Below are 15,837 nucleotides of genomic sequence, written 5' to 3'. Positions count from 1 at the left end.
AGCTTCAGCGTTCGAGGGCTGGGTGTAACGTGTCCTCCCGGCCTGCGGGTAGCGCTGTGGACGAATTGGGGGCGGGGGCGTAGCCAAGCTTCAGCGTTCGAGGGCTGGGTGGTGTAATGTGTCCTCCTGGCCGGCGGGTAGCGCTGTGGACGAATGGGTGGGTGGGGGCGGGGCGTGGAGCTGGGTTGACGTCACTTCCGGAGTGGATCCTTTATTTTTTTTCCCCCCCCCCTGCTGGAAGGCTCTGGAATGGCGCTGGTGATGGAGCCGATCCGCCTGGATAGAGGTAGGTGTCCTCCCGCCTCCCGGGCCCAGGGTCTGGGTCTGGGGGATGGGATGAGAGTTTAACCCTCGCTGTAAGTGTAAAGGTGGGTGGACCAGGGGCAGGTGGGTGGATTGTCTGCACTGAGCAGGGCCCCTGACCAGAGAGGGTCTGGGCTTAGCCCCTTGTTACCTGCAGCTGAGTAACGTCCCAAGGTGCTTCACACAAAGAATCTTCTACAGGTGGAGCTCACCAGAGGGGAAACTCTCTCTTTCCCTTTCATCAGAGGGAGCTGGCATCACCCCTCCCCCACCCCCCCCCACCTCATCCAGGGGTGGGGGTGCAAAAGGGGTCAGGTCAGCCTGCACTGGTGGGCTTGGACATTCTCATCTGAAGTAAAAACAGAAAGTGCTGGAGAAAAGCAAAACCTCAGCAGGTCTGGTGGCATCTGTGAGGAGAGAGAGTGAGAGAGAGAGAGAGAGAGGGGGTGGGAACAGAGTTAAAGCAAAAACAGAAACAGAAATACCTGGAAAAACTCAGCAGGTCTGGTAGCATCTGTGAGGAGAGAGAGAGAGAGAGAGAGGGGGTGGGAACAGAGTTAAAGCAAAAACAGAAACAGAAATACCTGGAAAACTCTGCAGGTCTGGTAGCATTGGCGGAGAGAGAGAGGGGGGTGGGAACAGAGTTAAAGCAAAAACAGAATTACCTGGAAAAACTCAGCAGCTCTGGCAGCATCGGCGGAGAAGAGCACAGTTGATGTTTCAAGTCCTCAGAGGATCTCCAGTGCCCGCAGTCCTTTACTTTTATTATGAGAAGTTCCTGGTTCTGTAGAGGAGTCACGCTGGAGTGGAAGCGTTGACTGTTTCTCTCTCTCTCTTCCCAGATGAGTCATATTAGACTCAAAGCGTTAACTTTGTTTCTCCCTCTAGATGCTGCCTGACCTGCTGAGTTTTTCCAGCACTTCCTGTTTTTATTTTGAAAATCATCTTGTTTTTAAAGCCCCCGTTGCCCTTGCCCCTCCCTATCAGAGGACTCGAAACGTCGACTGTGCTCTACTCCGCCGATGCTGCCAGACCTGCTGAGTTTTCCCAGGTATTTCTGTTTCTGTTTTTGTTTTGGATTTCCAGCATCCGCAGTTTTTTTGCTTTGAACAGAGTTAGAGCTTCCACTCCAGTGTGACTCCTCTTCGGAACCCGGACATTCTCGTAGTAAAAGTAAAATAGTGCGGGCACTGGAGGTCTGAAATACAAACAGAAAAGGGTGGGGGGGGAGGGCTATGTGGGCTTTGAAAACAGGATGATTTTCGCAATTAAAAAAAGAAAGTGCTGGAAAAACTCAGCAGGTCTGGGAGCATCTGTGGAGAGAGAGAGAGAAACAGTCAACACTTCCACTCCAATGTGACTCCTCTTAGGAACCCGGAACTTCTCATAATAAAAGTAAAGTACTGCGGGCACTGGAGATCTGAAATATAAACAGAAAATGCTGGAAAAAAAAGTTTGGCACGTCTGGCAGCATCTGCAGAGTGAGAAGCAGTGTTAATGTTTCGAGTCCAACATGAACGGTTCTGCAGAAGAGTCATATTAGATTCAAAGCGTTAACTTTGTTTCTCTAGATGCTGCCTGACCTGTTGAGTTTTTCCAGCGCTTTCTGTTTTTATTTTGAAAATCATCTTGTTTTCAAAGCCCCCATTGCCCTTGCCTCTCCCTATCTATCTCCTCCAGCCCCAAAACCCTCTGAGATATCTGCACTCCGGCCACTTGAGCATCCCTGATTTTAATTGCTTCACAGTTATTGCCTTCGGATGCCAAGCCCCCTCAGCCTTGCCACTTCCCATCCATGATAAAAAGGAGGAATAGGCCATTCCTTATTTAACACACTCCTTGAAACCTTTCTCCTTGAACCAACCTTTTGGCCAGTTCCCCTCACATCCTTTTGTGGCTCATGGTCGCATTTTATTTGATGTCCCTGTAAAGCATCTGGGGATGCTTTATAGTCTTAAAGGTTTATTTGTTGTTGAGTACCTGTCCAGGGAGGGATCTAGGTCAAAACAAAATTATTCTTGCAATTATATACGGCACATTTTTAAATTTCCACTGGAATAGCTAATTGGGCTGCCTTTCTGAAACATAAAATCATAAAAGGTTTGCAACACAGAAGGAGACCATTCAGCCCCATGTGACTTCAACAAAGAGCTACCCAGCCTCATCCCACCTTCCTGTACCAGTTCCATAACCCTACAGGTCACAACTCTTCAAGTAGACTTTCAAGTACCTTTTAAATATAGCGAGAGTTTTTGCCTCTAACACCCTTTCAGGCAGTGAGTTCCACCCTCTAGGTGAAGAAATGTTTCCTCATCTCCCTCTAATCTTTCTACCAATTACTTTAAATCTATGTCCCCTGGTTTTTGACCGCTCTGTTAAGGTAAGTAGGTCATCCCTATTTGGTTTACCTAGGGCCCTCAATTTTCAATTAAGTCACAGCTTCCTCTGTTCCAAAGAAAACAACCCCAGCCTATCCAATCATCTTACATAGCTAACATTTTCCATAAGACCATAAGATGTAGGAGCAGAAGTAGGTCATTCAGCCCATCGAGTCTGCTCTGCCATTCAATGAGATCCGTGGCTGATCTGATAATTCTCAACTCCACTTTCCCATCTTGTCCCCATTACCCTTAATTCCGTTACTGATCAAAAATCTGTCTATCTCAGCCTTGAATATACTTAACCACCCAGCCTCTACAGCCTTCTACGGTAAAGAGTTCCACAAATTGACTACCCTGTGAGAGAAGAAGTTCCTCCTCTTTTAAATGGGCACCCCCTTACTCTGAAATTATGCCCTCTGGTCCTAGACTCTCCCACAAGGAGAAACAACCTCTCAGCATCTATCCTGTCAAGCCCCCTAAGAATCTTATGTCTCATTAAGGTCACCTCTCATTCTTCTAAACTCCAATGAGTACAGGCCCGACCTACTCAACCTCTCCTCATCAGACAATCCCTCCATACCAGGATCAACTTAGTGAACCTTGTCTGGACTGCCTCCAATGCCAGTATATCTTTCCTTAGATAAGGGGACCAAAATCGTTCACAGTATTCTAGGTGTGGTCTAACTAGTGTCTTGTATAGTTTTAGCAAGACTTCCCTATTTTTATACTCCATTCCAGTCCTGGCAATAATCTCGTAAATCTCCTCTGCACCCTCTCCAGTGCAGTCGCGTCTTTCCTGTAATGTGTACAGAGCCTTACACAGTACTCGAACTATGGTCCATCTGGTGTTGTATATACAGCATAGCCTCCCTGCTCTAATATTCTATACCTTGGCTAAGAAAAATCCTTCATTATGCATTCCAAAGCAAACTATGAAAGATTAAAACAGAACCAGCAGCTTTGTGAACCTAATCAACACTCATCGCTGTTTTGGAATACGCTTTTGATAAGTGTAGTACCTCTGACACTGCAGCATTCCCACTATCCTGTGTGCTGCTTTTTTTTTAATAAAGGTTGTTGCATTTTTTGGGGGCGAAATTAAGGCACTAAATTGTTGCTAAACAACAAACTTGATGGTCAAATCGCGTTCATTTTAATATAAAGTTAGGAAAACACTGGCCAATATATATTCATTATTTTTTTTTGTGTTGGAGTGTGGGAGGGTTTACATGCATCAGCCTAGCTGCTCAGTCCCCAGTGTGAATTTTAAACCTGACCCAGGGACAGCAGATAAAAACAAAAAAACTGCGGATGCTGGAAATCCAAAACAAAAACAGAATTACCTGGAAAAACTCAGCAGGTCTGGCAGCATCGGCGGAGAAGAAAAGAGTTGACGTTTCGAGTCCTCATGACCCTTCGACAGAACTTGAGTTCGAGTCCAAGAAAGAGTTGAAATATAAGCTGGTTTAAGGTGTGTGTGTGTGGGGGGCGGAGAGATAGATAGAGAGAGAGAGAGGTGGAGGCGGTGGGGGGGGAGTGTGGTTGTAGGGACAAACAAGCAGTGATAGAAGCAGATCATCAAAAGATGTCAACGACAATAGTACAATAGAACACATAGGTGTTAAAGTCACCAACTTTAACTTTAACACCTATGTGTTCTATTGTACTATTGTCGTTGACATCTTTTGATGATCTGCTTCTATCACTGCTTGTTTGTCCCTACAACCACACCCCCCCCCCCCCCCCCCCCCCCCCCCCCCCCTCCACCTCTCTATCTCTCCGCCCCCCACACACACACCTTAAACCAGCTTATATTTCAACTCTTTCTTGGACTCGAACTCAAGTTCTGTCGAAGGGTCATGAGGACTCGAAACGTCAAGCCTTTTCTTCTCCGGCGATGCTGCCAGACCTGCTGAGTTTTTCCAGGTAATTCTGTTATTGTTCCAGGGACAGCAGCATGTTTAACGAGGGAAGCGGATTTATTAAAGAGAAATATTAAATGTCTTTATGGTGGTGGTGTGAGAAAGAGATGTTTTGCTCTGGCTTCTGACATACTGTGCAGACCTCTGGAAGGGAAGAATCACTTCATGTCACAGAATTTTAAAAGGAAAGCATACGAGGCAAGCTTCTGGTTGACACTTCTGCTGCAGAACTGGGTCTGCTAATGTCATAGAAATAAAAGATAACTGTGGTTTGAATATGTCATGTAATGAGAATGTGGTTTTCAGCTGAGAGAACAGAGTAACTGATGAGTTGATACCTGAGCAGGGTATATGTAATGTAGTTATAGATTGGTACATTGGAAAATGACAGCACTGAGCTTTTGTTGGTAAAGTAAAATACCACATGGAAACGGCAGCTGAGCTGGTGAGAGTGTGTGCACGCAAAGACCTGAAAACAAAAGGGAGAACTTGATTAGAACACCCCTCATGTAGTGCAATGATTACTTTGCAAGGGACAGAGAATGATGATGAGAACAAAGCACTGGAATGAGAGAAAGAACCGAAATGGAATAAAGACAGATTTTAGGAAAAATTTTAATAGAAGGAAAAGATTAATATTGCAGCAGAGGGAGTGGGTAATGAACAGTTAATAACTTGTCACCTGACAGACCTCTACCTTCATGACTGTTTTCAGTGTGAAACTAAAGGTACAATTGGGTCCTGTCCTTGTCTGTAATTTTGCAAAGCTGTGTTCCTTACTGTTTAACTGAGCTTATCCCCTTTCTAACCCAGTTTTGTTCAAGAATCTAAATCTGTATTGTGTCAGTTAACACTGTGTGGAAGCACTAACTCTGGCTAATTCCGCCTGATGCTTGTATAAGCCTACAGTTTTGACCTCGGGGTGCTGCCAAGAAATAGGTTTGTGTATAGCTGGAATACTTAGCAAGCTGATCTTGTGCTTGTGAATATTGCTGCTCGGCCACAGCACTTAGATAAGGAATTATAGGGGATAAGGTTGCAGCTTTGGGAACATTGGAGATGGATAACACTGGCACAGAAAGGGAAGTGATCGGTGGACATGTTCTGACTTGGTTGGGCATGGAACCAGGAGAGTAAAGGACCATGGGGGATCTCACACGCATTTGCGGTTGAAGTATTTGATTGTATTGCAAGTTACTGGAGAGATAAAGGCTGAGGAGGATGCATTTCATGTTGCAGTCCCACAGGGTGTTGCCAATTACATTGTCCTGTCCTAGGACAAAGACCAGGTGAAAGGAGCGAAGCAAGGAGTGCTGGAAGAGATGAACAAAAAGTTCTGTGGTGGTGGTATCCTTGAGGTTAAAGCTGGGTCAGTGTTTCAAGTCAGAAGCTGAAGATAGGACTTTGAGTGGAGTAATTATTGAAAAAAAATGAAAAATGCTGGAAAAACTCAGTGGGTCTGACAGCATCTGTGGAGAGAGAAACAGAGTTAACATTTTGAGTCTGTATGACTCTTGTCCAGAGCTTTCGTCTTAGTGAGCAATTATTGAAGTTGGCCTGAGAGGTTGCAGTACTTTGAACTGTTGAGTGGTAAGGGCCTCAATAAGGAAGGCTTATGGAGCAGGTAGTGGATTTAATGGATGGAATTATCTGATGTGGAACGTAAGGAATTTAGTGTTTATGTTTAGGATCGGGGCAGTAAGACTAAGGCGGCAGGGGGAACAGCCTGAGCATACGCCCTCAGTTTAGAGAGAACTAGCCCATGTGAGTGCCTTGTATCAAATAATCTGAGCATTTTTATCATGAGTCAGAAGAGAGGGTAGAAAAGATCTATCAGATATTCTGTCTTCCAGATCAGTCATTAAACTGTGGTTCTGTCTAGCCCCTCAAGTGGACACAAAATATCCCAGGATACTGTTCAGACAAGAACAGGGGAGTTCTGTGTCCTGGGTAACATTCATACATTAACCCACGTTACTAAGTCAAATTATCTGGCTATTTATGTCATTGCTGTTTGTGAGACATTGTTGTGCACACATTAGCTGATATCTCTCTCTCTCTCGTTTCACTGCCTATGCTTCACAAAGTACTTAATTGGCTGAGAGATGCCTTGGGACAGTAGGGTTGTTAAAGCTGCTATATAAATTCAATTATTTATTTCTGTGAAGCAGAAAATTTGTGATTATTTGGGACCAGTTTACAGTTGCAAGTGAATAAGGAAGTAATGTCACTGGTGTGTTGCCTGTGCTATTTCTAAATGAGATAAATGAGTGGACTGCCACTCTTAACTCTTAAGGACATTAATTGAATTGGCATTAGCAAAAGAACTAAAAATAAACCCAGCGGTGGGGTGGCCAGCTTATTCCAAATTATTTAATAAATATTGCTGTAACAGAGAAACCAATAAGCATGATCCTGCAACTTAAAACATACAATACTTCTGTTTCCATAATGGTGTACAGCAGTCGGACTGTTTTTCAGAGGCTTTGAAGATATGTGACAATGACGGCATAAGAGCCAAGGGCTGATATTCCAGTGAAGGGAAAATACTGTGCTTGCATTCCGAAAAGTCCAGCTACCCACTGAACTGACAACAATAACATTGTCGGTGTCAATCTGGTAGTTCAGACATCACCTTACAATCTAAAACCTTGTGTACAAGGACTTTTTCCAGAATCTGTCACCCAGCCATATAATGGTGTGCTGCCATTGTAATTCATTGTGAAGTCAGACTTTTCCCAAAAATTGGACCGATACCGTCAGTAGAAAAAGCCTTACTGCGGTAATCAAAGTTCAGTTTCTTGAAGCACGTTCTGCCATTGCTTTGGACATGGTTATGATGGCAATAAAATTAGGATGGACTTTTATGCCAAACTTGAAGTCAAAAGGCACATTTTTAAATTTGTTGCTGTATAACTTTTAACTTGCAACTTTATTCTGGAAACAGGACTAACAGTAGGAATTTTGAACAGTTATTTGATGTTATAACATCAAACTTTAAATTGCATGAAGACTGGGAAAGTTTTTTGTAGATATTTTCGACATTTATTCTATATCTAGAGATTTGAGGAATCGTTGCCTGAAATTGCACAGTGGACTGCTAGCAAATACTTCTGTCTGAAATTCCTCTGTTATTTTAGAAAAAGTGTAAATACATGAAATTGCTAGAATCTATTATTAGGGAGCTTACAGCAGGCTACTTAAAAATCATAATTTGATCAGCAGAGTCAACATAGTTTTATGAAAGGGAAATAATGTTTTACTAATTTAATAGATTTTTTTGAGAAAGTAACAAGCAAAGTGGATAAAGGGGAACCTGTAGATGTGGTGTACTTGGATTTCCAAAAGACATTTGATAAGGTGCCACATAAAAGCTTGCTGCACAAGATTTGATTACATGGCGTAAGGGTAACATATTAGCATGGATAAAGGGTTGGTTAGTTAACAGGAAGAAGAGAGGAGGGATAAATGGGTCATTTCAGGTTGGCAAGCTGTAACTAGTGGAGTGCCACATGGATCAGTGCTGGGCCTCAACTATTTACAATCAATATAAATGACTTGGATGAAGGGACCAGTAGTATAGTAGCTAAATTTGCTGATGAAAAAATGATAATTAGGAAAGTAAGTTCCCAAGAGGAGGTTAAAAAGTCTACAAAAGGATATAGATGAGTTGAGTGAGTGGGCAAACATTTGGCAGATAGAGTATAATGTGGGAAAATATGAATTTGTCCACTTTGGCAGGAAGAATAGAAAAGCAGTATACTATTTAAATGGAGAGAGACAGCAGAACTCGGTGGTATAGAAAGATCTGGGTACCTGGTACATGAATCACAAAATGCAGGCACAGCAAGCTATCAGGAAGGCAAATGGAATGTTGGCGTTTATTGCAAGGGGAATGGAATATAAAAGTAGGAAAGTTTTACCTCAGCTGTTGAGGGCCTTGGTGAGATCACATCTGGAGTACTGTGCACAGTTTTGGCTACCTTATTTGAAAAAGGATATAATTGTATTAGAAGTAGTACAGAGAAGGTTCACTCAACTCATTCCTGGGATGAAGGGCTTACTTTATGAAGAAAGGTTGGTCTGGTTAGGCCTGTACCCATTGGAGTTTAGAAGAATGAGAGGTGATCTTATTGAAACATACAAGATCCTGAGGTGATTTTATAGGGTGTACCAGGATGATGTTTCCACGTGTGAGGGAGACTACAACTAGGGGACACAGTTTAAGAATAAAGGAATCCCCTTTAAGACTGAGATGAGGAGAAATTTTTCTCTGAGGATTGTTAGTCTATGGAATTCTCTTCCCCAGAGAGCAGTGGAGACTGGGTCATTGAATACATTTGAGGGCTGAGTTGGATAAATTCTTGATAGATAAAAGATCAAGGTTATGGGGGATGGAGCGGAAAGTAAAGTTGAGGCCACAATCAGACCAGCTATGATCTTAACAAATGACTGAGCAGACTCCTATGCCCTCTGTTCCTATTTTCCTAATTGCAAAGAATTAGTTTTGACTCTGCATCTGACTATACTTGAATCTGTGCTTGACTTTCCAGATGTTTCCCGAGCTATTGAACTACTGGAGAAGTTGCAAAGGAGTGGAGAGGTGCCACCCCAGAAGCTGCAGGCTTTGCAAAGAGTACTTCAGAGTGAATTCTGTGTTGCTGTGCGAGAAGTATGTGCCTGTACATTTCTCCCCTCTGTATCATGCATGATAAAGTAAGAAAGCAGTTTAAATACAATTGCGCTCAGTAACACCTACCTGCATTATTACAGGCAAACATTTTGGAAAAATCATCTACGTGCTAGGTCATTGAATTTATTTATTGCAGCCTTAGACAGACTTCTGATAGATAAGGGAGTCGAGGGTTATGGGGGCTGATAGGAAAATGGAGTTGAGACCACAGCCAGATCAGCTATGATCTTATTGAATGGCGGAGCAGGCTCAAAGGGCCAAATGACCTACTCTTGCTCTTAAGTCCTGTGTTCCTATGTTCTGGTTTTAAGTTGATAATTACTCACTGAGGCTTATTCAGTAACACCTTAAATTACAATGTCTTTATATGGTAAAATACCTTGAATGAGAACGATCCACCATCAATGATCCACTTTTCACCCCCATAAACAAGTGACTTGCGAGACATAGCTCATTGAATGCCTTATTTTACTTGCTGGGCTTTTCCTGTTAAATCCAAATCTTTAATTACACACATTTTATTTAATTTTTGACTTTAAAATTTGTGTTTGCTTCCAGCTGGTTTTGCGCAATTTTGTTCTGCTGAAATAATCGAAGGCTCATTTATGAATGAATGCTGTAAGCCTGGAAGTTTGTCAGTTCTCAGCAGTAACATCCATTATATTGCCCACAGGTTTATGAACATGTATATGAAACTGTGGATATTAATAGTAGTCCAGAGGTGAGAGCCAATGCTACTGCTAAGGTAAGAAAATATATTGTAAATAGATTAATGGATCATACTCACTCATATCTATTGACCTAAATTCTTCAGAATTACTTAATTGGAAATTGGTTCAAGTAATGAGACGTGAAACAAGAAATGGCTGACGTGGCAAGTTTAAGCTGTAAAAAGACCACAGCTTCTACAATGAATAAAATTTTACTGCATGAACTTCACTTTCTCCACTTCCCTATATCCCTCTGTAGCATTTTGCCTGTCACAATGGATCTTATTTTTATTTTGTACATATTTAGAGCAGAGAAACTTATGTATGACCATTTTCTTCTATAGAGCCCTGCTTGCTTAGATTTACAGAATTATTGTAGAGTGAGTTCCCACTTTACATCCTAAGTTGTCTTACCCATTTGCTTTTAAGACAGTGTCTATTGAATAGCCAGATTGGCACGTTCAGTATACAAACATTTCTTCCATTATGCCTTACTATCATTACCAGGATTTATCTTTGATACTAGGGTTAGGTGGTATAGTGGTGATGTCACTGGACTAGTAATCCAGAGGCCCAGGCCAATATTCTGAGGATATGGATTCAAATCCCACTATGGCAGCTGATAAATTTGAATTTGATTAATAAATCTGGAATTGAAAGCTGGTCTCAGTAATGCTAACCTTAAAACTGTCATTGATTGTCATAAAAACCCATTTGGTTCACTAATGCCCTTTAGGGAAGGAAATCTGCCCTCCTTGCCTGGACAACATCTGACTCCAGACCCACAGCAATGTGGTTGAATCTTAACTACCTTCTGAAATGGCCTATATAATTTGCTATATTTTTAGGCCTCTTGATTCTACACCCTATTGTGATAAAGAAGATGATTAATTAAGCATGTTGGTGTTCAGATAAAAGGCAATTTGTTTTATTTCACACCAAACCCTTAATTGTTTGTCTCTGCCTTTGTAGGGAACGAGCCCAAAATAATACTGAATTGGTATTTTTTTTTTTTAAATCACTATTTCAAAAATGTTTGCAGAAAATGAGCTTGGCACTTTACCATGCAGCATGTTGGGGCAACAAAGAGGTTGGATTTAGGTTCATACCTGCAATGCATTTCTTGTTCACCTCTATGTCTGAACTGTCCTGCTATGGCAAGGTGCCAGGTGGAAAAAATGTATTTTCCATAAGGAAAGCAAGTAGGGGTTCAATTCATTCACCTACAAACAATTGGTTTCAAAGAGCTGAGAAACCTAATTACCTGATTCCAACATTGGGAATGTTGTGTGGTGTGGGGAAATACAGTAAAAAGGAGTCGGTTGCCTTATGTATTTTCCTCAAGAAATTGGAAAGTTTTTGTTTCACGCTCGAGGGTATCACATTACCTATGCAAGTGATTCAGACATTATTGAGTACACCCTGAAGTGGATTCTGTTTCTTCAGATATTTTCCTGGGAAGATTCTGTACCTTCTGTTCTTGTTTTTTTGCTCCTGACACGATACCTTTCAGCAAAGATAGTGACTGTTTGCTGGAGCTGCTAGGAGGTGCCAGGGTCCATCGAGGCTTCGATTTCTTCCAATTTTCTGTGTCCACCCACTACATGATCCACTTGGCAATTCACAACTTTATTGGGAACTAGAACGGTTCTTGTGCCTTTATTGATACCTGCTCCATGGTGCTATTGTTCTTTCCCACTAGCCCCCCAGATGACTTTGTTGTTGGTGCCATATTAAAACAAAATAGAAGGATTGACACATGATACAATTGGATGCTGTGATTCAAGCGGCAGTACAGCCTTGCTGGCTATGCCTTTTTCTGTATAACACTTCTGGACGTTATGGTTCAGATTGTGGCGCTCAGCCGAACTGAAGTTCCAACAAGTTTATATTTTATCGCTGACAGAAAATTGAACAATTCTTAGCTTGGAGAATAGGGAACAGATTTTTTTTGATGAGCTGCACAAGTCTTGGAAAATGCTTGTAAAATGCTGCTTTTTACAGTTTTTGTTGACCCCTTCCTCGACACAAACTGAAATTTGGAAATGTGAACTCACTAGTGAATATTGGAAAATAAATTTGAGTTAAAGCAAAGCTTTTTTTTTTTGCCATGTAATTTGCAGTTACTTTTAACATTTCCTAGAGTAACATAGACTGGGGAGTGTGTTCTCTGACCATGTTGGATTTCATTGTTCAAAATGCATGTTTAAATTGCATTTAGTTGGTATATATCAATTTCTCTGTTTTTGTGCTTACAAATGCTTGCATGGAAGATAAACATATGTGACTTTTATATCTATGTAGTTAAATATGTTGCATCTATCATGTGTCCGTAATGCATGGGAACTGAGTGGCACACTTGCAACTGATTGGTCAAATGACTGTTAATTATGCTGATTTGGTTGAATATAGTCAAGTAAGAAAAAATAATTACTAGTAAGCAAATGTGAAAAATTATTAATCAAATCATTGAACAACATTTTCTCTGATATCTTTTGGTGTCATGTCTCCTCAGCCAACTAAATTTATATGGGTAAGAATACAACTCATAACACATAAACATAAATAATTGGGAAAAAGCAAATAAAGTTGTACATAAAATTACTTGGGTCCTGTTGGTAATCCATCCAATAAGGTTTTGCTGCTAGAAGTCTGTCCTTTAGTAGGCATGGACTTTGTATTACAAAAACAAAAACAGAATTACCTGGAAAAGCTCAGCAGTTCTGGCAGCATCAGCGGAGAAGAAAAGAGTTGACGTTTCAAGTCCTCATGACCCCTCGACAGAACTTGAGTTCGAGTCCAAGAAAGAGTTGAAATATAAGCTGGTTTAAGGTGTGTGTGTGGGGTGGCGGAGAGATAGAGAGAGAGGTGGAGGGGGGGGTGGTGTGGTTGTAGGGACAAACAAGCAGTGATAGAAGCAGATCATCAAAAGATGTCAACGACAATAGTACAATAGAACACATAGGTGTTAAAGTTAAAGTGATATTATCTAAACGAATGTGCTAATTAAGAATGGATGGTAGGGCACTCAAGGTATAGCTCTAGTGGGGGTGTTTTTTTTTAAAATAATGGAAATAGGTGGGAAAAGGAAAATCTTTATAATTTATTGGGGAAAAAAAGGAAGGGGGAAACAGAAAGGGGGTGGGGATGGGGGAGGGAGCTCACGACCTAAAGTTGTTGAATTCAATATTCAGTCCGGAAGGCTGTAAAGTGCCTGGTCGGAAGATGAGGTGTTGTTCCTCCAGTTTGCGTTGGGCTTCACTGGAACAATGCAGCAAGCCAAGGACAGACATGTGGGCAAGAGAGCAGGGTGGAGTGTTAAAATGGCAAGCGACAGGGAGGTTTGGGTCATTCTTGCGGACAGACCGCAGGTGTTCTGCAAAGTGATCGCCCAGTTTACGTTTGGTCTCTCCAATGTAGAGGAGACCACATTGGGAGCGACGAATGCAGTAGACTAAGTTGGGGGAAATGCAAGTGAAATGCTGCTTCACTTGAAAGGAGTGTTTGGGTCCTTGGACGGTGAGTAGAGAGGAAGTGAAGGGGCAGGTGTTGCAACTTTTTCGTGAGCATGGGGTGCTGCCATAGGAGGGGGTTGAGGAGTAGGGGGTGATGGAGGAGTGGACCAGGGTGTCCTGGAGGGAGCAATCCCTACGGAATGCCGATAGGGGGGGGTGAAGGGAAAATGTGTTTGGTGGTGGCATCATGCTGGAGTTGGCGGAAATGGCGGAGGATGATCCTTTGAATGCGGAGGCTGGTGGGGTGATAAGTGAGGACAAGGGGGACCCTATCATGTTTCTGGGAGGGAGGAGAAGGCGTGAGGGCGGATGCGCGGGAGATGGGCCGCACACGGTTGAGGGCCCTGTCAACGACCGTGGGTGGAAAACCTCAGTTAAGGAAGAAGGAGGACATGTCAGAGGAACTGTTTTTGAAGGTAGCATCATCGGAACAGATGCGACGGAGGCGAAGGAACTGAGAGAATGGGATGGAGTCCTTACAGGAAGCGGGGTGTGAGGAGCTGTAGTCGAGATAGCTGTGGGAGTCGGTGGGTTTGTAATGGATATTGGTGGACAGTCTATCACCAGAGATTGAGACAGAGAGGTCAAGGAAGGGAAGGGAAGTGTCAGAGATGGACCACGTGAAAATGATGGAGGGCTGGAGATTGGAAGCAAAATTAATAAATTTTTCCAAGTCCCGACGAGAGCATGAAGCGGCACCGAAGTAATCATCGATGTACCGGAGAAAGAGTTGTGGAAGGGGGCCGGAGTAGGACTGGAACAAGGAATGTTCCACATACCCCATAAAGAGACAGGCATAGCTGGGGCCCATGCGGGTACCCATAGCCACACCTTTTATTTGGAGGAAGTGAGAGGAGTCGAAGGAGAAATTGTTCAGCGTGAGAACAAGTTCAGCCAGACGGAGGAGAGTAGTGGTGGATGGGGATTGTTTGGGCCTCTGTTCGAGGAAGAAGCTAAGGGCCGTCAGACCATCCTGGTGGGGGATGGAGGTGTAGAGGGATTGGCGTCCATGGTGAAGAGGAAGCGGTTGGGGCCAGGGAACTGGAAATTGTTGATGTGACGTAAGGTGTCAGAGGAATCACGGATGTAGGTGGGAAGGGACTGGACAAGGGGAGAGAGAAGGGAGTCAAGATAACGAGAAATGAGTTCTGTGGGGCAGGAGCAAGCTGAGACGATCGGTCTACCGGGGCAGTTTTGTTTGTGGATTTTGGGTAGGAGATAGAAGCGGGCCGTCCGAGGTTGGGCGACTATCAGGTTGGAAGCTGTGGGAGGGAGATCCCCAGAGGAGATGAGGTCAGTGACAGTCCTGGAAACAATGGCTTGATGTTCAGTGGTGGGGTCATGGTCCAGGGAGAGGTAGAAGGAAGTGTCTGCGAGTTGACGCTCAGCCTCCGCGAGGTAGAGGTCAGTGCGCCAGACAACAACAGCACCACCCTTGTCAGCGGGTTTGATGACAATGTCAGGGTTGGACCTGAGAGAATGGAGTGCAGTAAGTTCAGAGAGAGACAGGTTAGAATGGGTGAGAGGAGCAGAGAAATTGAGACGACTAATGTCGCGCCGACAGTTCTTAATGAAAAGATCAAGAGAAGGTAAGAATCCAGCGGGAGGGGTCCAGGTGGAGGGAGAATATTGGAGATGGGTAAAAGGATCCGTTGAACTGGGAGAGGACTCCTGCCCAAAGAAGTGAGCCCGGTTCCTCCGTCTTCGTCTCCGGGCTCACTTTGCCTGTCTCTTTATGGGGTATGTGGAACATTCCTTGTTCCAGTCCTACTCCGGCCCCCTTCCACAACTCTTTCTCCGGTACATCGATGATTACTTCGGTGCCGCTTCATGCTCTCGTCGGGACTTGGAAAAATTTATTAATTTTGCTTCCAATCTCCAGCCCTCCATCATTTTCACGTGGTCCATCTCTGACACTTCCCTTCCCTTCCTTGACCTCTCTGTCTCAATCTCTGGTGATACTGTCCACCAATATCCATTACAAACCCACCGACTCCCACAGCTATCTCGACTACAGCTCCTCACACCCCGCTTCCTGTAAGGACTCCATCCCATTCTCTCAGTTCCTTCGCCTCCGTCGCATCTGTTCCGATGATGCTACCTTCAAAAACAGTTCCTCTGACATGTCCTCCTTCCTTAACCGAGGTTTTCCACCCACGGTCGTTGACAGGGCCCTCAACCGTGTGCGGCCCATCTCCCGCGCATCCGCCCTCACGCCTTCTCCTCCCTCCCAGAAACATGATAGGGTCCCCCTTGTCCTCACTTATCACCCCACCAGCCTCCGCATTCAAAGGATCATCCTCCGCCATTTCC

At 43.6% G+C, this 15,837-nt stretch overlaps 1 protein-coding gene across 1 annotated transcript in view; it reads left to right on the top strand.

The window, feature by feature from the left end:
• Window positions 1-201: 201 nt before the first annotated feature.
• Window positions 202-15,837, top strand: part of lin7c (lin-7 homolog C (C. elegans)) — a 36,080-nt gene continuing 20,444 nt past the window's right edge. Inside the window, exons 1-3 of the mRNA XM_041198071.1 lie at window positions 202-286; window positions 9,160-9,278; window positions 9,973-10,044. Of these exons, the coding sequence (XP_041054005.1) occupies window positions 250-286; window positions 9,160-9,278; window positions 9,973-10,044 (228 nt within the window). The 5' untranslated portion in view covers window positions 202-249. The remainder of the gene's footprint in view (window positions 287-9,159; window positions 9,279-9,972; window positions 10,045-15,837) is intronic.

The sequence above is a fragment of the Carcharodon carcharias genome, chromosome 10 (genome assembly GCF_017639515.1).
Source record: "Carcharodon carcharias isolate sCarCar2 chromosome 10, sCarCar2.pri, whole genome shotgun sequence".
Lineage (NCBI taxonomy): Eukaryota > Metazoa > Chordata > Chondrichthyes > Lamniformes > Lamnidae > Carcharodon > Carcharodon carcharias.
This window is presented reverse-complemented; position numbering and strand designations above follow the sequence as displayed.